This window comes from Polyergus mexicanus, unplaced genomic scaffold (genome assembly GCF_030449975.1).
Source record: "Polyergus mexicanus isolate NDT 795.1 unplaced genomic scaffold, iyPolMexi1.0 SCAF_19, whole genome shotgun sequence".
Classification (NCBI taxonomy): Eukaryota; Metazoa; Arthropoda; class Insecta; order Hymenoptera; family Formicidae; genus Polyergus; species Polyergus mexicanus.
Window position 1 is genome coordinate 3,270,605 of NW_027223339.1, and position 26,135 is coordinate 3,296,739.

General features: G+C 36.6%; 2 protein-coding genes and 1 pseudogene across 2 annotated transcripts; 2 read left to right on the forward strand and 1 right to left on the reverse strand.

Moving 5' to 3' along the window:
- On the reverse strand, positions 1-717 carry LOC138941606 (uncharacterized). Its single transcript, XM_070311434.1, has one exon. It carries the CDS (start codon positions 715-717, stop codon positions 1-3), a length of 717 nt encoding a protein of 238 aa, XP_070167535.1.
- Positions 718-11,761: 11,044 nt separating this feature from the next.
- On the forward strand, positions 11,762-12,652 carry LOC138941607 (uncharacterized). Its single transcript, XM_070311436.1, has one exon. The coding sequence runs from the start codon at positions 11,762-11,764 to the stop codon at positions 12,650-12,652; it is 891 nt and encodes a 296-aa protein (XP_070167537.1).
- Positions 12,653-22,115: 9,463 nt separating this feature from the next.
- Positions 22,116-23,153, forward strand: LOC138941608 (uncharacterized; annotated as a pseudogene).
- The last annotated feature ends 2,982 nt before the right edge of the window (positions 23,154-26,135 follow it).

Here is a 26,135-nt window from a genome sequence, read left to right on the forward strand (position 1 = left end):
TCACGCGATCGTGTATGATGAGGCAAGGCAGTACGCTGTGGTATTCGGTGGCACGTTCTCCTTACACTCGAATTCCAATCTCACATCCACGGTTGCGCTTTTGACTGATTCGTTTTGTCGAGAGCAATCGATGATCACGAATGGACGTAAAAATTGCGTGACGGTGAGACTCGGCTCGAGATACTCGTATCCGTAATACTTTTTGCAGAAACGTTGATACGTGTCGTACAAAATCGACCATCTGTTTTTATCGAAATCTAGATTCATATCGTCGTACGGATAACATTCCGAGTTCAGATAGAGTTTCACGTTGGTCAATTTGCAGTCGTAGAATCGACTCGTATCCTCGGACATGACGTTCTTCCGACCTCTCTGCAGAACGAAAACAATATATCGCGGCTTCTCCAGCTGAGTCGCGGTCTTAATGGGCCACGAATGTTTGGTTGTACGCTGCAATAGCGGAAATTCGTACAAATCCCACGAGCGGAAACCCATACTGAGGTATTGTCCGCTTTCCAAGGCGCACAGCATCGATAATTTGTTAATCTCGTTCAATACGTGCGGCATTCGCCATTGTATCTTGAATATGTCGATCACAGACTCCAACACCAAATTTCCAATCAGGCAATTGTTGTCGTTGCGCGATCGTATTAAGATCAATTCGTGACGAGCGTTAATCACCACGCGTCTGTAATCCTCGCAAAATCCCAATAACATGTAGAGCGGTACGCAAAAATTAAAGTATCCATTCGTGTTAGTAGGCAAATCCCAGCCGGCTCATAATCACGGTTCTATCGGATGATATCGTTACATAGTTCTTGAGTGTGCTGGTTATTCCCACATTTCTGCTACGATCAATCTCCACACCGTCGAGTTCGTATCGAATCTCATCGAACATGAACGCGACGCAATTATTTCCCAGTACAACATCAAACCCTTCAGCTGGTTTGTTTATTTTTAGTTTTCCCTCGATGTATAGAAAACTCTCATACGGCAACGTATACAGATCCTGTTGTTGTATGGGTATTCGTATCTCATCGCTGTGCTCAAACGTCGTATTGGCGTAAGGGTTGTACGTGTGAGTCTCGATCTTGACGATACGATCGTCAAAGACCGGCTCGCCTTCGATGTTAAGGATATTGGTCATGTTTTTTCAGATATTTCGCACCGCGAATCCCAAAGATTGCAAAAATTCAACGTTTGACGCGTTGAGTTTCTTTTTCTTGGCGCAACCGAATAATCGAATATTAGCGAATGTTGACGTTGTTGTTGTTGTTGTCGCGTCTTTCGCTCCGCTCAACACGAGCATCTCATGTATCGCGCGCTAATTTTGTCGCCGTCGTACGTGCAATCTGATGGTGATCTTTTCTCCTCGAAAATCGAGCAATCTGTCTTGATCCACAACGCGTATCGTTAGATCCGTAATGCTCCGTGTGATGATCGGCAGGTAAATGATCTGCACCGGCGTTTCCGATATCTTATATCCTGGCAGCACGCTCGGTGAAAATTCATGTATCGTATGAACGCGTTTGCCATTGCCGTACGCACCAGCGGTCACGTTACACTCTATGCGGATAATGTTTACGTTGATGATATTAATCGGTATGTCCGATTGGTGCCATTGTCCCTGCTGCAATATACGCTTCGACGAGAATCCCAGCAGCGATCCAATGTTGTTGGGTTTGTTAAAGTTTACTCTGAAAGCGCACTTGATCTCGTTATTCATCGTATTGTAATTAGCACGGAGCACTATCGGGTATTCTACAACCTCGTCTTCGTCACCGTTCGCTCGAACGGTCTCCTCTCGCGATATCATCGTGATATCACCGCGTTTGTCGACACGATTGCCGGAGCGAACTACGCGTCGCGGGCGTTTCCGTGAAATTGCACGTTTCAAAAACTCGTGTATTGCGTGTATCTCGTACGATCCCTCGGGAATCGTAATTTCCATGTCATCCTCATCAAAATTAAATTTATTATTCGAGGAATTCACGTTCGATATTGTATGATAAGTCTCAAAATTTGCTAGACCGAGCTCGTAATCACCGTCGCTCAAATCTATGGCTGGATGGTAGTGTGCCGCGAGGACGCTACTCTTCCCGGTCAGCGTGAATGTCATAGACATGTCGGCAAAACTGTTTAACAAATACTGAGTCTTAACGGCGCATTGTCAGGTTTTAAGTTCACACCGATTGTCGTCGACTGTTCGGAGAAACCGCAGACACAATTGTCCGCAGATGCTTTGATCGTAAGTTTGAAAGGACGTGCGATTGTACTCGATCTTCGTCACATTCCATCCGAAATATCGCAACTTCCGAGAATACCTAAACATCTGATACGCGACAACGCGAACCTGCTGATCCTGTTCAAACAGGATGGTACCAACCTGAAACACGTGTACAACGATCACGTGAATACCGACGTGCCGTACGATGAATTTTGCGCGTTGTGTCGCGATTGTTGGCAGTGCAAATACGGATTCGTAGTGATAGACAAGGACAGGGTTATGGTGCGGTCGGTCGTGGTAACTGGTAGGTCTACGGTTTGCTTGATGGATACGGTGGTGCCGTCGGCCAAGTGGATCTGCTGGGTTACCCCCCGGGGGGGATGGCCGCAGTATTTGGCTCGCTTTGCCGTAGCCGGGCTCACGAATGAGACTTCGGAGCCGGAGTCTAATAGTGCCCATATGTGTCGGTCGAGCACTCGTATCTTTATGTGCGGCCTAGGTGTGAACCTTATTCGGTTGGAGCGGGTCGGGCGGTGGCCGCTAGTTCCCCGGCCCGAAAGCCGTTTCCCGACAGTGGGTGGCAGTCGCGGGTGAGTACCCCGTCTCGGCCGCAGCGGGAGCGTTGCGCGGCGGTCTCTTGCAGTCGAGCCGCGTGTGGCCTCTCTGCTTGCAGCACCAGTAACATTCTTTCCGGCTGTATGTGGCGGCGGCGACCGGTGAGCTTGGCACGTTGCGGGCCGGTGGTTGTTCCTCCTTCTGCCGGCGCAGGATCCTCTCGTGCTCGGCCGCTCGGGTGCTTAACTCGGCGACACTGGTGGCTTCTGTCGCCCGAATGTATAGCTGGTAGCTGGAGTGTAGGTTGTTGTATAGTAGGCGGGCCTTCTCCCGTGGGGTGTAGCCCCCGGCGCGCCTCATCATCGTTAGCAGGTCCGTGGCGTATTGGTCGAAGGGCTCCCCCGGTCTTTGTCTTCGGGCTTGGGCATCTTGCCGCATTTGGTCCTAATAGTCGGGTGGGAGGTACTTTAGTCGGAAGGCAGCGCAAAAGGCATCCAAGGTGGTCCACTCTTCGTGGTTGTTGCGGTACCACAACAAGGGGTTTCCGCGTAGCATTTCGGGTAACCCGAGGAGGAGAAATTCGTCAGCGCAGCGGTAGGATCGTTTCAGTTCCTCAATTCGCTCGATAAACGCGAATGGGTCCTTGCCTTCGAAACATAGGCCCCACTTACGGATTCGATCTAGCATCGCGGTGGGGTCAGGTATGTTCGGTTCGGCATGGTCGGGGGTCGGCTCGGTATGGTTTGGGGTAGGCTCGGGTCGTCCCAGCGCCGTTTCTTCGTGGTTCGGCATGTCGGCGTGATTGTGTTCGGGGAACAGCCCGGGGTTTTTCGTTACGAATTGACGCAGGCGATGCCGTAAGCTGTCGATGTTTCCGGTACTGTCGATACCGTGGGAGACTAAAATGGTCGCGAGCTGGGTTTTCGTTAGCAAGTATATCCAGGAGATTTTCATCGGGACACGCACGTAAGCTGGAGTCTCTACTGGGCAGATCCCTGTTCGGGCGCCATGTAACGCGGTCACCTCGCTCGACGCTCGGATCGGCTCGTCGGTGTCCGGGTTCGAGAGAAGGAGAGACTCAAACTTACGAGACACAGTAAAGGTTGAAACGATACTTTATTCAGTGAGAGAAAGATAGATACAGCGTGCAGGGCCTGGCGGTGTCGTGCGTGGAGCGGTGTTGCTGGTAGCAGGATGCGGGGCGCAAAGCGGAGGCGCAAAGCGATGGTTGCACAGCGGCGAGAAGCGTAAGACAGGCTCGGCGGGTAATCGTTCCCGGTCTTATTTACAGGCGCTAACGGCGTGATTGGAACTAGAGGACTTATTACAAACAGGCCTTATAACTAACGGACTTAGTACTAGACAGGGCTTATTACTAACAGGTCTTATAACTAGCGGACTTAGTACTAGACAGGTCTTATTACTAGGATGCGGTTACAACTAGCGGACTTAGCACTAACAGGCCTTAAGATTAGCAGGTCTATGACTACTAGACTTAGAACTAGCGGACTTATCTCTATCATGCGACTACTATTTACAACGCGGTCGGTACATGTACTTATACGCTACGATCGGGTTAGGTGGCGAGGTATTGCCGGCAGGCTCGAGTGTCACGTCAAGCACTGCCTTGGCAACGGAAGTCGGTTCAACCCGACGGGGCTGAGTACAATCTCGGCCCACGGTAGGTAGGAGCCGGTGCAACTCGGCGGGGTTGAGTGCAACCTCAGCCCGTGAAGCGGTCGGGACAGGAGTCGGTTCAACCCGACGGGGCCAAGTACAACCTTGGCCCGAGGTATAGAGGGCCGATTCAACCCGGCGGGGCTGAGTACAATCTCTGCCCTAAGAGGTGTTAGGTAGTGGTTAGATCGGTGTCAGGAGCTGGATGGCAGGACGGGATTTGGTCTCGACGCCTCGGCCGGCCGGGCTTATATACCCGGCCGGGGCCTCCCACTATACTGTCGGCCCGGGAGTGGGGTCGATTCCGCGTGGGGACCGTGAGAGAGATAGGGCGAGTCGAGAAGCGAGAGCGCATGCAGAGCGAGAGCGTGTGTATTGGTGAGTGAGAGCGCATGCTGAGAGAGGCGGCGGCGGGACAGGTAGGACTGGGTGAATAAGCAAGCCGTGTATAGGTAGTTATATATTTGTCGGACGCAACAGGTCAGGCCCGTAATAACGGTCCTATCGTTACAATGCATATATATATATATATGAAAGCTCAGACAGAGCTACGTTACAGTCGTAAACTCTAGAATAATAAAAATAAAAAACAAAAGGAAAAACATACATAATAGCACATTAAAATCGATTAATGGTAAGGGAAAAACTAATGGGATAGTAACGCTTAAAGCTAAAATATTGGATGAAGAAAAGGATATATATGCATTTATACTAGAAAATGAAAATTTTGAACACGACCTTATATTGGGGTTAGACACAATAAAAAAATTTAAATTAACTCAGATAACTCTAATCGAATCGCGCAAACTACTACTCGTTCCGCTTTTTCTCGGCCTCTCTCTATCTGCTCCTTCTCTGCTTCTCTCTCTCATTAAGTGGTGCCATCCAGTGGGGCCCTTTTCTCATGTGTCCAGCACTTATCGACACTTAGATAAGTGCTGGACACATGAGAAAAGGGCCCCACTGGATGGCACCACTTAATGAGAGAGAGAAGCAGAGAAGGAGCAGATAGAGAGAGGCCGAGAAAAAGCGGAACGAGTAGTAGTTTGCGCGATTCGATTAGAGTTATCTGAGTTATAAACATTACAATTTGCATTAAAACAATCGTCAAATATTAAATAAGCGAAATCTTCCACCACCACAAAACTGTGCGACGAGAGAATTTAGGGAAGCACGAACATTTAATTGTCGATTCTCTATATTTTAGGTTAGTATAACACATGCGTAAATAGCCTTAACAATTTTATAATTTAATAAAAACTATATTTTAGACGAATCCACGGGTGTTTTGCTTTCCGAAGAACTATAACATATTATAAATCGACAATTAGCACGTTTGTGAAAAGCAGCGTTAGAGAGATATCACGACAATGGAAAGGTTACGATTCGAGTTGGAGTTGGTTGCGGCCGAAGATCCGAAAAATAACGTGATTGCAATTAAATCAATTACTAATGAAGAAAACGTAAGCTTTAGTATACCAGATTGTTTGCAGTCGATGAGATATCATCAGCATCTCGCAAGTTTACCAGATTTCAAAAAAGTAAAGAAGACACTTGTAAAGCGCGGACAAACACGAAAAGTATGGTTTAACTTAGATAAAAATGTGCTAGGCATTTATAAAGATACTGGTGGAAATATGGTTATAGAAGATTATATTTTGGAAGAGATCCCTGACCTTAAACAACAACAACAAAGTACATCACAGAAATTAGATGAAAATTTAATAAAAATTCTAGAAAAACTAGTAGAGAAAGAAGAAAGTCAACAAAAGCTGAAAAGCAATTCAAACTTAAGCAAGGTTTCGGAAAAGTTTGTAATCGAAAAATTTAATGGCAAGAATGTAAACGTAAATCAATGGATATCAACATATGAAGGTGAGTGTGACAGATTGAATATTACAAAAGATATTGAAAAGATTGAAATTTTAAGATTATTTTTGGAAGATACATGCAAAGACTGGTACAGTTCTATGTTGATTAAACATACATTAGACTCAGTGTGGGACACTTGGAAAGAAATTTTCCTAGAAACCTTTGCAGACAAAGGGTGGTCTCCAATAATTCATGCATTGAATTATAGATTTTTAAGTGGCTCACCTTTAGATTATGCATTAAAAAAAGAAAGTTTACTTCTAGAAACAAACAAAAACATAGATAAGTTAACTCTAATAAACTTGATTGCAGCAGGACTGCCACCATTTGTAAGAGAAAAAATTGATAGACAAAAATTAAAAAATTCAGAAGATTTATTCAATGAAATCAGAAGATATGAAAAGATAACAAATAAAAAAACGATTTATGAAAATAAATATATAAAAGGAAATACAAAATCAGACACAAAAAAGTATGACAAAAAACCATGTAGAATCTGTGAGGAAAAAGGCAAAAATAATCGTTACCACCCAGAAGAGCAGTGCTGGTACAAAGAAGAGAAAAAAAGATCTGAAAATAAAACTTTATCTACAAACTCAATATTGGAAGTGGAACTAAACACAGAGGACCAAAAAAACTTGAAGTCCCACCATTAATCATGGTAAATGTGCTACTAAATAATACATTAGAAACCAAAGGAGTATATGACCCCGGTTCAAACGTTACAGTCGTAAACTCTAGAATAATAAAAATAAAAAACAAAAGGAAAAACATACATAATAGCACATTAAAATCGATTAATGGTAAGGGAAAAACTAATGGGATAGTAACGCTTAAAGCTAAAATATTGGATGAAGAAAAGGATATATATGCATTTATACTAGAAAATGAAAATTTTGAACACGACCTTATATTGGGGTTAGACACAATAAAAAAATTTAAATTAACTCATGATACAAATTTAAAAATTAAGAAAAACATACATACAAATACAAATAAAGAAGAATATGAAGTAAACTTCAATGAAGGAATAGAGACTGATAAATTTACAATTGATACTAAACAATTAAACTCAGATCAAAAAGAACAAATAAACACCATATTAAAAGAATATAAACAAATTTTTACAAAAGATAAATTCGATGTTGGAAAAGTGAAAAATTATGAAGCATTCATTGACTTACAAACAGACAAATATTGTTATAAAAGACCCTACAGATGTTCAATACCAGACAAAATTGAAATAGAAAAACAGATCTCAGAATTATTAAAACATCAATTGATTGAGGAATCATACAGCCCTTTCGCAGCGCCAGTAACCTTAGCATATAAAAGAGATGAAGGGAAAAGAAGTCGGCTATGCATAGATTTCAGAGAATTGAATAAAATAGTAGTTCCTCAATCACAGCCTTTCCCTCTAATAGAAGACTTAATGATTGAAACTATAGATTGTAAATATTTTACGACACTGGATGTAAATTCAGCTTTTTGGTCCATTCCATTAAGAGTACGAGATAGACCCAAAACAGGATTTGTGACACAAGAGGGCCATTACCAGTGGACATGTCTACCTTTTGGACTAAAAACATCTCCAGCAATCTTCCAACGAATTTTAAGGAACATCATAAAGAAACATAACTTAGCAAAATTTGCTGTAAACTACATTGATGATGTACTAATTTTTTCAAGAACATTCGCTGAACATATAAAACATATAAAAAAATTATTAGATGCGATTCAAGAAGAAGGGCTCAGACTGAAATTCACAAAGTGTAGATTTGCATCAAACTCGGTAAAATACTTAGGACACTTAATAAAAGATAATACGATTACACCGTTGAAAGATAACTTACGATCAATTAAGGATTTTCCAACTCCACAAAGTAGAAAACAAATAAGACAATTTCTAGGTAAAATTAATTTTCATAGTAAATATATTCCAAATGTTACAACAATACTTGATCCTCTACACAATCTACTCCGGAAAAATACAAAATTTTATTGGTCAGAAGAATGCCAGAGTGCATTTCAAAAAATTAAAGAGTATTTATGTTCAAAACCAGTTCTTGCAATTTTCGATCCAAAATTACCAATTTTAATCTACACAGACGCCAGCATAGATGGTTTGGGAGCGGTTTTAAAACAAACCCAATTAAACGGAGAACAGAAACCAGTAGCTTACTTTTCAAAAAAACTAAACGAATCACAAAAAAAGAAAAAAGCTATATTTTTAGAATGCTTAGCTATTAAAGAAAGTCTGAAGTTCTGGCAACATTGGTTAATCGGAAATTTCTTTACTGTATACACAGATCACAAACCACTAGAAAACTTAAATGTTAAAAATAGAACTGATGATGAACTGGGAGATATGACTCATTATTTATCACAATACAACTTTGTAATAAAATACAACCCAGGAAAGGCAAATGCAGAAGCGGACTGTCTCAGCAGAAATCCAGTTTTTGAAACCTACGAAAACAATGAAGAAAACCTAAAAACAGCAAATAATATTAGTCTACAAGATATAAAAACGGATCAAAAACACAATAAACAAATAAAAGAAAGCGAGAAGAATTTAACTATGGAACATGGCGTTTATTACAAAGAGAACAAAAAAAGAAGAAAAAAATAATTTTAAGTGAAGAATATAGTAAAACATTAATAAAACAAACTCATGAAAATTACTGTCACATAGGGATAAATCAGATGGAAGCCAAGATAAAACCTTTTTACACAGCACCAAACATATCGAAAAATATTAGACTAATATGTAAAAACTGTGAAATTTGCATAAAAAACAAAACAAGATTAAATAGAAAATATGGTCGAATGTCACAATTAGGTCCAGCTGAAAAACCATTTCAAATAATGTCTTTGGATACGATTGGTGGGTTTGGTGGACAAAGATCAACTAAGAGATATTTACACCTGTTAGTTGACCATTTCACGAGATTTGCATACATCTTATGCTCAAAAAGCCAAAACGCCCAAGATTTCATCAAACTAATAGAGAAGGTCTCTAAAAATAATACGATTGAGATACTGCTTTCGGATCAATACCCAGGTTTAAATTCCAATGATTTTAAGCATTACCTCAGAGAACGAAATATACAATTGATCTTTACAGCAGTGGATGCACCTTTTACAAATGGATTAAATGAAAGATTAAACCAAACATTGATCAATAAAATACGTTGTAAAGTGAATGAAACAGAGAAGAAATCAGCATGGTCCAGATTAGCAGAAGAATGTACAAAGAAATATAATGAAACAGACCATTCAGTCACAGGATTTTCACCAAAATACCTGCTAGATGGAGAATCTACTGACTTGCTACCACCGGAATTAAAAGAGAAAAATAAAAACATAAAAAACCTGAAACAAGATAGAGAAATAGCTTTGCTCAGAACAAAAAAATCACATAACTACAATAAATCTCTATTTGATAAAAACAGAATGCAATATGATTTTGAAAAAGGAGACATGGTTTATATAGTCAATGGAAATAAACTGAATAGAAAAAAAATGGATGAAATCAGGATTGGTCCCTTCGAGATAAAAGAAAAGATATCAAATTCAATTTATAAGATAAATATTGGCCATGGAAAAAGGTCAATTGGATTATATCACGTCACAAAGCTCATTCCGATGTCTATGGATTTCCAGTAATTGATACTTAATTTGCACCTCCAGATGAAAATTAAGCATCCTAAGGGGGGGAGATGAAAGCTCTGTCTAAGTGTCAATAAGTGCTGGACACATGAGAAAAGGGCCCCACTGGATGGCACCAGTTAATGAGAGAGAGAAGCAGAGAAGGAGCAGATAGAGAGAGGCCGAGAAAAAGCGGAACGAGTAGTAGTTTGCGCGATTCGATTAGAGTTATCTGAGTTATAAACATTACAATTTGCATTAAAACAATCGTCAAATATTAAATAAGCGAAATCTTCCACCACCACAAAACTGTGCGACGAGAGAATTTAGGGAAGCACGAACATTTAATTGTCGATTCTCTATATTTTAGGTTAGTATAACACATGCGTAAATAGCCTTAACAATTTTATAATTTAATAAAAACTCTATATTTTAGACGAATCCACGGGTGTTTTGCTTTCCGAAGAACTATAACATATTATATATATATATATATATATATATATATATATATATATATATATATATCAATATATAACATTTTTTTGTTATGCTATATTAGTGTAGCATTGGCTATAGTTTATAAGTTTTATTGTGATATAGTAAAAGTAATATACTTACATATAAGGACATATGCAATTTTTTAATTACTTTATATTACTTTAATAATTAATAAAGTAAAGTATATGTGTTCGAGAAAGTAAGAGTTTTATAAATTATATTATTAATTTTGCTTCTCGAACGTTCTAAAACGAGACGTTACGTTCGAGGCCTTGTTTTCATTCCGTTTTTGTGGTTTCTTCGTATCGTTCGATTCTGACAAACACCTCGTTGTCAATAGCCGATTGGCTCTCGGAATCGAACGAACAAAATTCCGTTTTTTGTAGTACACGTTTCGACCAGGACTATTGTACATGGATCGGAAAGAAGGGCTTTTCGTTAAGATACTTCGTCGCGAGCCTTCACCGGGAGCACACCGAAAGTCTAACGCTCATATAGTTATAGTTAAAACGATAATTCGCGTGTCCGATTATATCTTGCTGTCGCGTGCGATTACCTAAGACAGTCCGGAAGTTGGTGTCGAAAGGAATAAACACTTTTCAACAAACTAACCCCGCTCAAATCATTTACGTCCTATCTCTCCGATCGGCGAAACAAATAAATTCTGTTAATGTGGACGTGTAATTCGAAGGCGCGGCTACATTAAATGGTCCTTCGAGCCGGATTTTGGAAAAACAGATAGTGATTCGGTAATCAGTTCGCGGAGTGCGAGTGAGAACGCTGACACGCTAAGGTAACAGTACTTATAAAAACTGTCGCGTGAGACGGAGACGGTGCGATATCAAAACATTTATCCGCATTCCGCTGCCACAAATAATAACGCGAGTGCGTTGAAAGGACTCCCGGGAAAATAAAGTTCGCGCAGTCAACTTTGCGTCATTTTGCACTATTAAAGTTGTGCTCTTAAGCACAACGTATCATTATTATTTGCGCCCTGCGTAATCCGCAGTGCCGCGCAAATCTCGCGCTTCTTAGCGCTCTGCACAGCTTAAGTGCAATCTTTGTGCTCTTTAGCACTCCGCACCTCAGAGTGCGTACTGCGTAATCCGCAGTTATACATAGTTGCCGCACGCTTTTCGCGCGCTGCACAGTTAAGTAAAAATTTATAGTGCGTCTTCGCACATCCGCGTGCGACGGACTGTCGTCACGTTTCAGCACCTCAACGACCAACGAGTGGTAAATTGTTGCTGAAAGGCTTCATCTTATCGGCCTACCGTCATGACGGACTCGCTGCAGGGCCTCCTCATCGAGCAATCTATTACAATAAGCTCGATGAAGCGAGTATTCCCCAACTTTAAGAAAATGGGCAAGGCTAACGTCACGCAATACAAGGCGAAGAGTCGACTGGACGCCTTGGAGACATTGTGGGAAAGATGTCAACGTCTCAACGTCCAGCTTCAGCAGATAGCAACGGCCGACGAACAGCGTACCATCAAATACTTCATCGAGGAGGAATTCTTTGCGGCCGAAGACGTCTACCACGAAGCGGCGGACTATCTCGTAGATGTAATAGGTAAATTCTCCCGGTGCGACTCGAATGCGGCATCATCAGTAAGCGATGTTTCTTCTCGCGAATTGTCTGGTGCGGTTTCGTTGCAATTACCACGAATCCCGTTGCCGCAATTTTTCGGTAATTTCGCGGAATGGGAAAACTTTCACGGAATATTCGAATCGCTCGTCGCCTCGAAAGAATCGCTGTCGAATACGCAGAAATTACATTATTTAAAAGCCAGTGTCACGGGCGAAGCCGCAGTATTAATCAATCATATTAAGATTGCCGACACAAATTACGATGGTGCGTGGAAATTACTTATCAAAGAGTACAATAATCAAAACGCGATTATCCATGCCCATATTAATGCTTTCGCAGATTTGCCTGTTATGAAAACGGAATCCGCTGTCGAACTCAAAGGTTTACGCGATACCGTTGCCGCGTCATTAGCCGCGTTAACAAATTTAGGCAGACCTGTTGAAAAATGGGATGACTTATTAGTCTATATTGTTTCGCAAAAATTTAGTCCACGCACACGTAATGAGTGGAATTTGCAACGCGGTAAGTCAACCGCATCTCCGACGTATGAAGAGATTCGCGATTTTATGACGCTGTGAATTCGAGGTCTTACCGATCATTCTAAGTTAAATACCGATACTTTGTCTCATAAAAATAAAGGCTCTAATCGGGCCTCGGTGAATAACGTAGCCACCGAAAAATGTTTGAATTGTTCCGGCAATCATAATTTGATGTTATGCGACGAGTGTAAGCGTAAATCCGTCGAACAGAGAACTCAGTTTCTCAAATCGCATAAATGTTGTTTTAATTGTTTAAAGGTCGGCCATTTCCCGAACTCTTGCAAGAGTAAAAAACGTTGTAATTTGTGCCGACGAGCACATCATACGCTCTTGCATCGTGACTCGAATATACCGGTACAGAAGATTAGTGAAAATTCTGTTTCGGAAAACAAAACGCTTAACGCTCAACCGAGCAGCTCAGCCGCCCCTGAGATAAAGAATAATATGTAAAATAAAGTATATGTAAGATTATAAATATTACAATAATATAAGAACAAAGAGTGAATGGACTTCCATACCACCCATGAGGTTCCAGTAATGGCGTGTTAGATTTTTTTATTACGTGGATCTTCGCCGCTGGAGCCCTATTGTACCACATTTTATTCATGTCTTATATAGAAATAATATATTTTACATATCTACTTTATCTTATATCTTATGTGATATCTTTTACGGACAAGATACATGGATGATAAAATTTCAAAAATAAATCTTTCATCAATTAAAATAAATTTTTCCTTTAGACTACCGGTATTATTTTTAATGATATTTATCTGAAATATTGTTCAATATGTTCATTGTTTTTCTCGAGCAGATTTCTGCTTGTGTTTACAAATAGACGCACAGCCCTTATTTCTGAATGAAATTACTATAAGCGAAAAAACAAAGTCTGGAACATATTTATTATCTATGATGCAAAATCTAGATATAAAAGCCTATTTCTTATTTTTACAGCATATTTTAAATTTTTTTAATTTATTTAATGCATTTTTCCAAGATGTGGAAACTAGAATACATTTATTGCAGCCAAAGTCAGTAGAACTTTTAACCACAGTTTGCAAACATTTTTTAAAGTCAGAGCATTTGAATAATTTATGTAATAATATTTAAATTTGATGAAAAGAAGAATCAAAAATTGTTAGAAGAAGTTTCTTTAAGATCTGAATGTGAAGACTACCTCGATGAATTAATGAAGGAAGAACATGCGGATATAGTTGCAAATGTTCGAAAGAATTGTTTGCAATTTTATGTAACTGTCGCCGAGGAAATTTATAAAAGATTACCAATTAATGATAACTTTTTATCAAAATTAAAAGTTTTCGAACATAACCTAGTATTATTAGATATTGATAGAGAAACATCATTCAATGATGTTTCTTTTATCGTTGAAACTCTTGGCGGGTTTGACGAAAACGGTTTGAAGAAAGAATGGCTTACTTTACATCTAGATTTTACAATAACAGAAAAGCAAAAGCTATTAAAATTAAGCTTTGATGATATGTGGAAACAAATTTTACAAAGTCAGTATTCCACTAATATTGATAAATATCCCAATCTCAAACATCTTTTGAATGCTGTTAGATCACTCCCAAATTCGAATGCCGATCCAGAAAGAATGTTTTCTGTTTTAACAGATTTAAAAGCAAGAAAACGAAATAAACTTTCGTCTTCCTCTATAAATGCTATTTGTGTTTTGAAATCAGCATTGAAAACAAGAAAAGAAATCATTCTAAACATGGAGATTGATAAGAAACATTTATCTCTTATGTCATCGGACAAATTATATAACACTCCTTCTAAAAAACAAAAAAGCAGTCTTACATTATATGCTGCAGATGTTTGTGATATTGCTGGTCCCTCAACATCTACCGATATGCAATAATAATGTTCAGAAGATAATGATTTGTATTTTATAGGCATTATTATTCATATAATATAATAAACATAGTTGCTTTACTTATTTTCTTGTAAAAATATCATGTCTGTAATAGATATTGTCTTCAAAAGACACCATATTTGTAAAAGGCGCGTCTAAAAATTTTCATGTCTGTAATAGACATTATGTTTGCAAAAGACATAATAAAGTAAATATGTAAAAAAATATTATGTCTATAAGAGACATTAATAAAATGTGGTACAATAGGGCTCCAGGCGAAAATCCACATAATAAAAAAATCTAACACGCCTTTAGTGGAACCTCATGGGTGGTTTGGAAGTCCATTCACTCTTTGTTCTTATATTATTGTAATATTTATAATCTTACACAAATATATATTTATGTAAATAATTAATAAAGTAATTATTAAAGTAAAGAAATAACAAATCGCATATGTCCTTACACGTAAATATATCACTTTTACCATATCATAATAAATAAAAAAACTTAATATAGCATAACGAAAAAATGTTTTATATAACTATGTATATATATATACATATACAGGGTGTCCCATTTTAATCTCCCCAGGCAAATATCTCAAAAACCAAGCTCGGAAGAGAAAAATGTTTCAGACAAAAGTTGTTTAGTTTCGAGGGTGCCATAAGATGGTGACAATGATTTGACCTTGGAAAATCATTTTAAGGTCATGTGAAAGTCAACTTTAAAATCTTAAACCGAAACCCCCATTTTTTATTTAGCATTCTTGTAGCTGACAACGAGAACTTTCCAAAACACTATAATAAAGTATTCTTTCATTAAGTACTTTTTGAGTTATTTTATATTTTAATCTGACATATTTTGATATAAAAAATAAAATATTTCGTAAAATATTCAGTTTTCGATAATTTTACTGTAATACTTCTATGTACAGAATAATAAGACAAATTAATTAGTGCCAAAAAAAAACAAATAATTGTTTAAAAAAATACATTGTAAATAATTTTCTTAAAAACAATTTTTTTTTATACTAATTGATTTGTCTCATTATTCTGTACATAGAAGTATTACGGTAAGATTATCAAAAACTAAATATTTTACGAGATATTTAATTTTTTATATCAAAATATGCCAAATTAAAATATAAAATAACTCAAAAAGTACTTAATAAAAAAATACTTTATTATAGTGTTTTGGAAAGTTCTCGTTGTCAGCTACAAGAATACTAAATAAAAAATGGGGGTTTCGGTTTAAGATTTTAAAGTTGACTTTCACATGACCTTAAAATGATTTTCCAAGGTCAAATCATTGTCACCATCTTATGGCACCCTCGAAACTAAACAACTTTTGTCTGAAACATTTTTCTCTTCCGAGCTTGGTTTTTGAGATATTTGCCTGGGGAGATTAAAATGGGACACCCTGTATATAATGTTTGTTTGAAATGTTATATCTCTTTCTTTACGCGAAACTGTATTTCGAAAATTGTAACTGTAGACCCTTTATTTCATTTATTTATGCAACAATAGTTTTTCGCATTTTATTTGCATATTGTCAACAACGATTTCTGTAAACCACGCCGCAATCGACAACGTAAGAAATAATGTTTAAGTAAAACATCAAAAAATACTTGCGTTTTCACCAAAGTTCATTGTGATTCTAATAATGTTTTGATTACTGTTTTCTCCTTTGCATAAAATACTTATACATATGTTAGAAAACGTAAATACATGGTGTTTCAGAACAACCTTCCATCCTTAAAATGACGTATTCCTGATACGATTCTAACAAGGGGACCCCGCAACATGATAAAAATGGATTTTGGTGGGACTCAGGTATGTTGTAGAGGTATTTGCCCTAAGTACCAGGCTAACGGGAATTTATGCACTACGGCTTGGTTTCCGAGAAAATCTACGGTAAAGTTTCACGCGCGGTCTGTATACCAGTAACTGTGCTGCGTTGTCGAGCAAGCAAGCGCGGCGCAGTAGGCAAGGTTCACGGCTGGCACGCTGCTGGCCCGTATTCAAGTCCCGTCGGCGCGCGACATTTTTTTTTAATTTTTTTTTCTCGTTTACATATCTAATCTTACTTAATATCAATAACAAACATTGCATTACAAAGTTGCGGAGAAGAAAATTGCTATACAACGTACGGTTTTTGGTAAGATAGTGTACAGTTTTAAAACGAGCTCTTATTGTTAAAATCAACGATCTGCCCTATTTTCGAAATTCCAAGTATTTCGGCACCGTTCGCTCCTGTGTTTACCGTTAATGACCTTTCTCTTTCTTAGGGCGAAAACCTTAACGCAGGCCTCCCCTGATATAAGTGAAATTTGAAAAATAAAAGAAGTGTAACATGAAGAAAGCTGCTGCTCTAGAAGAAGGACCACCACAACCAGGTCCGTCACAAGAAAACACATCGGACACAGAAGAGAGAGATGAGCAATCGAAGTGTGAATTGACAAACGCCCTCAAATATTCCGAATCGTTGCTCCGAAATTTGAATCTACTCACGGATACACCGCCAACCATGATTTCCGCTGTTTCTATTGCAATGGGAGAGGTCATAGGCAGGGAAATTGTTGTATAGCAATTTTTTTCCCCGCAACTTTGTGATGCAATGTTTGTTATTGATATTAAGTAAGATTAGATATGTAAACGAGAAAAAAAATAAAAAAATTGAAAAAAAATGTCGCGCGCCGACGGGACTTGAATACGGGCCAGCAGCGTGCCAGCCGTGAACCTTGCCTACTGCGCCGCGCTCGCTTGCTCGACAACACAGCACAGTTACTGGTATACATACCGCGTGTGAAACTTTACCGTAGATTTTCTCGGAAACCAAGCCGTAGTGCATAAATTCCCGTTACCCTGGTACTTAGGGCAAATACCTCTATAAAATACCTGAGTCCCATCAAAATCCTTTTTTATCATGTTGCGGGGTCCCCTTGTAAGACTATTTCTTCTTTACCAAAATTTGAATTGAAGCGGGCATTTCGAGCATCTGCTCTAAAATTTTTTTTTAAATCAATCCACTCTTTTTAGAGCGACCAATACATTTTAACGTTGGAACATCTGATTTGAGCAGAATAAAAATAAATTTTCCCAAATGTAATTTATTAATTATATTATTCTTACGATTTTGCGATTGACTGAAACTTTAGCATCGTGAATGCAATAATTTCGAAAACGAAATAACGTATAATACATGCTTTTTAAAATAATAATTATTTATTATAATTAGAAATAGTTATTAATTATGATAAATAATTAATTTTTTTATATACGTCATTATACGTTTCATGTTTTCTACCGCATTCGTAATGCGAAGGTTTTAGAAGATCGTTCGTCTTATCTCGCGTCAATCACGCGCCACGCGCCACGCGCCACACGCACGTCGCAACTTGCACGGTATATGTCGCGTTTCTCGCATCGCTAGGCAACGTAACAATGTGATCGCGCAGTCTCCGCGGTCCGTCGCTAAATAATAATCGTGCAGCAGTTAACGACAATACGTAGCATAAAGATTTGCTACGCTGTGAGTGAGCAGGTGAGTGAGTGAGTGCGTGAATGAGTGACCGAATGAGAAAGTGTTGAGTGTTGTGTAAAAGAGAGAAAGAAAGCGAGAAAAAAAGTGTATGCATATGTGCGTGCGTGTGTATAAACATCTCTCCCTCATTCCTTCCTTCCCTTCCTTTTCCTCTCTCTCTCTCTCTCTCTCTCTCTCACACTCTATCTGTCTTTTTCTTTCTATTACGCACACAATCCGCCATACACACATCGCGTATAGCAATCAGCTGATTGCAGCGTACGATGAGCGGCGATCCGAAACAACTTTCGCTAAAGTGACATTATTTTAAATACGTATTCCTGACGTAATTCTAAGACATTTTCTTCTTTACCAAAATTTTATTTAAAGCATGATTTTATGTTATAAGGTAAAATAGTTAGCGACTCATGCGGTGGTAATCACGCGTCGTACGGTCAGCTGCGGCGCGTTGCGTCGCTCCCGCCTGCCTTCTGTACTCGATGCGTGATTTGCTAACTATTTTTGCTTATAACTCAGAAATTACGCTTTAATTCAAATTTTGGTAAAAGAAAAATCGTCTTAGAATCGTATCAGTCATTTTAAGGATTGAAGGTTGTTGTGAAACACCCTGTATATAGTATGATGTATATTCGTAGTTGCAGGCACCATTTGTTTGTCAGATCAAAATATCGAATATATTTATATACTACAGCGGCACAAAAAACTGATGTCGATACGATACATAATTTTCGCGATGGTTGTTTATTGCAATTTTAAGCTTGTGCTTTAAGTCGTAGAAAGAAACGAACAACGCACAAAGAAGCATAGAAAGGAGCATCGTGTTTTACTATTTAGTTCAAAAAATACTGATAAATATTTTTGTCTTCCATTGTAATAAATGTCGAGTATTGCAGTAAAATATTTTCGACATTATGATTCTATCTGTGCGCATTCTCAGAGAATTTGTTAAAGTAAAAAGTAGAAAAACAAAATATTTTGTCATACACAAACACACAACAATTAAAAAGCTTGCTCACCTGAACGATACTATCTTGCAATCAATTAAACATTCAATTTCGTTTACCAAATTTTTATTTTGTTTATTGTATTAATTTTCTTGTAATCTTTGAAACGATGAATACATATGTTTTCAATTTTTAGAAAATTCAATTAGTGACGAAAATTTACCTGATCTTATCCCAGAGCTCATCAAAGAAATGAAACCTAAAATTGGATTAAAAATCGAATTCTTGAAGAAATGGACAGAAGCATTTAAGACAAAGGAAATGCCTTATGTTAGTACGCATATAATATGTACATCATATGCCAAGAAAAAAAGCATTTTTTTTTGTTTTCTTGAAAAAGTAAAATAATTTTTTTTCTTGCTTCCACTATGAAAAAAATCTTCTAAAACTTTCATTCTTTCATCTCAATTTTTTAACATTGGAAGCTGAGGGGAGTTCTGTTTCCCATTTAATCCCATCAAATTTAGCCATGACAGGTGTTTCTCTTTAAAAAAATTATTTTGAGTGCCTGTAATTTTGCAATGGTTGAATTCATTGACTTGGCTTTTGTAAAATTTTTTATAGACTTTCCTTATATAAAAACCTGTTTATAAAATGTTATCAATTATATCGATCAAGTAGTGCGCATAAGACTCATGCATGAAAAATGTTTTTCTCATGTTAATGAAATGAAAGATGGGACATCTGAGTGTGCTAATTGAAAAATCGAAATAGAGGGATGAAATTTTAGGAGAACCTTTAATGCTTAAAACTAACTTTTTCCATGATGAGAGTAATAAAAAATAACTTTTTTTTGGCATATTTTAATATACATGGGTATCAAAAATCAAATCTTTCTGATTTTGAAGAATTATTTTCATTCTTGAGCAACATTTATTTTTTACTGTACTGATTAGGTTACAGATTCGAGCGCAAAGGCATCTGCAACTAGAACGTCAAAAAATTTATTACAAAGTTTATTTGAGGATGCTTATAGTTTAAACAGACAGAACGCTTTTACGGGAAAATTGACGTATGCCTTAAGAACAAAAACTATCGATATTAAAGAAATTTTATATGAACATCCAAGGAAAGGCGATTGTAAATTCTTATAAAAAATCCAAGTTTTTGACGCGACAATTTAGAATGCTAATTGTCGCTTCTGTCATTCTGACAGAATTACTGAATGAAACTATCAAATAATTTCATTTTACATTTTTTTTTATAACGTTAAAATTTGTATTTCTGTAATATACGTGCATATGAATGTTTTCATTTTCGTTTGTTTATTTTATGTTTTCAGTTTGAAAAATAATGATTTCCTATATATATAGCAGGGGAAATAGTAGAACTTTTTCCCACCGAAGCTACTATTACGTACTATATTCCGCTAATTCCGAAAAAATTATCGCAAATTGGAAAATCTATAATTTCATATGGGAAACTAGTGGAAATATCGGAACAAAATACGCGCCTTGAAACTCATTTATGAGCGGCAAATACCATTAGGCGATCTACACCACCATAGAACCGAAAGTTCAGACTCATCCTCCGATGATGGTAGCCTGCAGTTTTTTTTAAATATACATATGTATAAACTCTCAAAATTATATTCTACTTATTAAATTAATCAAATGTTTACATAATTTGTTTATCATCTTACAGAAGCTATTCTCGAAGCTAAAGCATGGCTGCAAAGTCATTCAATGCCATAGGAAATTGTTATTAGAAATTGGAAATTGACGGCTGAATATATATATATATATATATATATATATATCGACGCAAAAATATAAAGTCAAACCGCGATTTGAAATTGTGTCAAATTTTTGAAAGCTGGCCAATTCTCAAATATCCAAATGCATATTCATTAATTGAAGAGGATTAGTTTTGTCTAAAATTATCAACGCGAGAATAAATATTGGAAAGTTGGAGAACTTTTTTGCAGAAGTTTTAGCTGTTCGGCCACCGAAGAAAGACGATGACAATGCATAAGTTTTGGTGGAGTTGATTCAAGACGACAAATTGACTGACAGTAGATGTATTTGCTTCTAAATAAATATATATCGAATTTACCTTGTGTAATTAATGTCATTTGATCAAATAGATGCAAAAATTGTTCTGCGACTTCTCCCATACCTACTTCTACCTAAAAGCCGAATCCATCTAAGAAAAAATCAATGGAAACCATCGATACTTGAATGTAAAGATAGCATAATTATTTCAACTACTGTAAGTATCATGATAATTAATATTCGTCGTTATAATTACTGGCCTCCATAATACGCAAAATAAAGCTTCCATGCAAAAAAAGTTTTATTATTATTTCGTTGTAATCTTTTCGTTTAAGAAGATAGTACCGGAAATGATTCCGTGCCCATTTTGCGAAACAAAACTATATTCCGAAATTTGTCTTACTAAACACGTTAAACTACGCCATAAAACTTTAATATTGGCAGCTTGCTACTATGAAAGATGTACAAGAATTTTTAACAGTTTTTATTCGTATAAAAAACACTTTTTTTCGAGGCATTTTGGATCGTTACAGAAATTCGGCGACGGCGACGGGTCGGTCAGAATAGAAATCCTGAAAATAATTCTTCTGATCTTACAGAATTGGAAAGGTTGAGTTGTTCTAACTTTATATCTTTAAATAAAATTATTCAATCCCCACAATCGGAATGTTCATTTCACGAGCCTTCAATTTTCAATGTCAAAACCTTTGAATGTATAGTACAAAAAAAAATCTCATCATTCGTTTCACAACTTTGCTCGGAATTAAATCTCACACGATCGTTTGTTTCCACTTTGATTGATAAATTGAAGATTTTGTATGATTTGACTTTTATACCGATTTTGAAGCAAAAGTGTAATTCTAAAGATTATAAACAGGCCCTTTCAGATCTCACTAAGATGTTAACAATATTGCAACACGGTTTCGATAATTTTAAATCCGATCATCATAGTTTAAAATATTTTGAAAATGCAATTACTTCGATAAAACCACAATCGCTCAGAATTCATGCATCTGTAAGTTCTCACTTTACCGAGGGAAAACGCAAAGCTGTTATTTCAAACGCAGAAAGTGATACCAATGAAAATGGTGCTAAAAATATTTTTAGAAATCCCAAACGTTTCATCTTTAATTTTAAAACACATTGAAAAATATAAATCTAGTGAACCAATAATGTCAAATGTTTAAGGTGAATTATGGCAGAGCATTGAATCTCAATTTGCGGGAAGAACCGTATTTCCGTTGATATTATACTTTGACGATGTTGAGATCAATAATCCTCTTGGTTCAAACGCTAATATAAAAACTCGGTGCCGTCCATTTTTCTTTAGGATATATCCCATACGAATTTAGCAGTATGTTGGAAAATTTATTTCTTGCTCAACTCCACTATACGAAAGATCACGAAACAGCCGGTAACATGAAAACATTTCGTAATATTATCGATTAAATAACAGATCTTGGGAAACATGGAATAACTGTAAACCTGGATGGCCAGCAATAAACGATTCATTTTTCTCTGTTAGCGATTATTGGAGACTAGCTTTAAACGATATTTGTAACTTCACAAAAGCTTTAACACACAAAATGTGTGTAGAATATGTACAGCGAACAAAATTGAGAGGCGAAAACAAGTGGAAGAAAATGCTCAAATGTTACGGACCAAACAAAATTATCTGAAAGATTGTGAAGATTGCTCCACGGGAGTGAAAACTAAATGTGTTTTTAATGAAATCCCGAAATTTTATATCATAACAAATGCAAGTCTTGATTCTATGTATGATTTATTTGAAGGAATATGTAGATACAAAATAGCTAAAATCTTGAACTATTTGATAAATAAAGAACATTTTTTTTCACTTGAAATATTTAATGCCTGCTTACAGTATTTCAATTGTGTTCGAAACTTTGGAAAAAAACATACCAATCTCAATATCTAGCAACAATCTTAATGCACAAAATTTAATTATTTCAGCATCAGAAATGGTTTTCTTAATTGAATATCTTGGTATTCTGATCGGTGATCTGGTGCTTGTAAATAATACTGTTTAGGAAGTTTTTCTTGTGTTGCGGGAAATTATAAATATATACATATATATGTTTATAATTTCCCGGAACACATGAAAACTTCCCAGAACTTCCCTTTAAATTTGTAATATGCAGATTGATTGCTTAATTGTGTAGTCTTATTGTCTTAAATGCAAATATAAAGTTACTAATTATTCTTACTTATGTTGTGCTTTAGCTGCTAAGGAAAAGGTCTTTAGGGATTTGCACGTCCAAAAGATTAGGATCCACGTTCGAAATAAGATATTCCCGGACGTTAGGTATAACTTAGTATATTTTACAAAATTTTGTACACTTCCACTTATTCGCGATTATAATGGTCGGGCGCGATACATACGGTATTTCAATACAGTGCGATTGTATTACTGAGCGAGCGAGAGCGAGCGATGTTAATGAGCTATATTACTGAGCTAGCGTCAGTGCATCTCGCGCTCAATATATGTATATTAATCAATTAGATCAGGCCTGCGGCCGGTTTACACTTTTCGGCCGATCTTGGCTGGAGCCATCCCCACTCCTTTTGTTTAATAATATCTAGGCTGCTCGCGGAGACGTAAGACGCTCGAACTTAGAGACGGTATTAGCTGTAAATCATATGGGGCCAGTGATGCCAGAATGCCCACGCTAGCAACACGCAACCGTAGTGGAGGGGATGACGCACACAAACGCAAACCGCGTACGTGTAAGCTCGGCGCTTCGGCTGGCTTCGGATAACAGAAGAGGACAAATATACTGTTTTCTGTCTCTCTCCTTCTTATCGAGCCGGCACAAAGACCGGGCGATACGCAATTTTCGTTTCTTGCTATGCCTTAAATGTTTTTTTTCAGCCGTTTTGTATGAGATATATTATCTATTATATAATATATTTATGATTAAGATACGTATATAAATTACTTAAAGTTTTTAATCTACTTAAAAATGCATCTCAAATTGATGATTTGAAAGAAAGAATGTCCGTGTGGAAACAACAAAAGGGAAAATCATATATTTTATTGTATGAGAAATGTATCGATTTTCCGACAAATGATTAAAAATAATGAAAAGTACTATAAGAAATTTTAAATATTTAGAGAATATGTCATATAATAATATTTAACTTTAGTTTCTATACATATATATATTTACAATATCATTACGAAACGTATATACGGACCACATATATACGTTTGTGTCGTTGTCAAACAATACTGAATGGTGATTTTCCACACCACCTATATGAGGTAGCATCAATGGCGCGTAAGATTTTTTTAACATGGATCTTCGCTTGTAGCCATATCATACCATATTATATTATATAATATACTTTATTGTATCTGTCATTTATAAAATATTTTTTGCACACTTGCTTTTGCATGTGATGTCAATTAGTGACAATAATTTTTTTACACGCTTGCTTTTGCAAATGTTATGTCAATTAGTGACAATAATTTTCTTACACGCTTGTTTTTGCAAGTGTGATATCAATTAGTGACAATAATTTTTTTACACACTTGTTTTTACAAGTCTGATGTCAATTAGTGACAATAATTTTTTTACACGTTTGCTTTTGCAAATGTGATGTCAATCAGTGACAATAATTTTCTTACACGCTTGTTTTTGCAAGTGTGATGTCAATCAGTGTCAACAACTTTTCACACACTTGCTTTGCAAGTGTGATGTCAATTAGTGACAATTTTTCACACATTTGCTTTGCAAGTGTGATGTCAATTAATAACAACAACTTTTTTGCACATTTGCTTTTACAAGTATGATGTCTATTACAGACAAAATTTGTTTTACAAACATATCATAACGCGAGGAAAGCTTTTTATTGTATTATACAGTGCCCCATTTTAAAAGTTCCACCCTCATAACTTTTCAGGATCAACGTTAGAAGGAAAACGACTCGCTAAAAATTGTAGGGAACAAAGAGGGCTATCTAATAGTGACCTTGGATTTCACATTAAAGGTTATTTTCAAGGTCATTTGAAGGTCAACTTCCGTTTTTTAAATGGAACCCCCTATTTTTCATTACATATTTTTGTAATCTTATCTCGAGAGCTTTCCAAAACACTATAATAAAGTATTTTTTTATTAAGTACTTTTTAAGTTATTTTGTATTGTAATCTGATATATTTTGATATAAAAAATTAAATATTTCGCAAAATATTTAGTTTTCGATAATCTTACCGTAATACTTCTATATACAGAATAATGAGACAAATCAATTAGTATAAAAAATAATTGTTTTTAAGAAAATTATTTACAATGTATTTCTTTAAAAAACAATTATTTGTTTTTTTTGGCACTAATTGATTTGTCTCATTATTCTGTACATAAAAGTATTACGGTAAGATTATCGAAAACTGAATATTTTACGAAATATTTTATTTTTTATATCAAAATATGTCAGATTAAAATATAAAATAACTCAAAACGTACTTAATGAAAAAATACTTTATTTAGTGTTTTGGAAAGCTCTCGAGATAAGCTATAAGAATATGTAATGAAAAATAGAGGTTTCCATTTAAGATTTTAAAGTTGACCTTCACATGACCTTCAAATGATTTTCCAAGGTCAAACCAATGGTACCATCTTATGGCCCCCTCGAAACCAAACAACTTTTGTCTGAAACATTTTTCTCTTCCAAGCTTGGTTTTTGAGATATTCGACTGGATGGATTAAAATGGGCCACCCAGTATATGTATAGTAGATAAGGAAAGATCCCCGCACGATGATGGAGAGTCGACAAAAGCGAAAGCGAGAAAGAATGAAGGAGCAAGCGAGACGACAAATATCGAAGAGTTCCGAAGTCTCGCTCGTGAGGCTCCCTTTATCTATAATCTTTCACGTTAGATTAATATATATAAATTATTATAAAATTTATATATATATATATATACACAGGGTGTCCGGCGTCAATCGCTTCACTCGTGTACAAGTAGAGCAGATGAAATCGAGAAGAAAAGTCCTTTACCTATATCTTTCCAAGAGGAATAATATTTGGCCATGTGTGTGTGTGTGTGTGTGTGCATGTATTGTTATATATATATATATATG

Bases quoted from the DNA above. Each gene is read 5' to 3' on its own strand.
- LOC138941606 (XM_070311434.1), bottom strand. From the start codon at position 717: ATGTTATTGGGATTTTGCGAGGATTACAGACGCGTGGTGATTAACGCT.
- LOC138941607 (XM_070311436.1), top strand. From the start codon at position 11,762: ATGACGGACTCGCTGCAGGGCCTCCTCATCGAGCAATCTATTACAATA.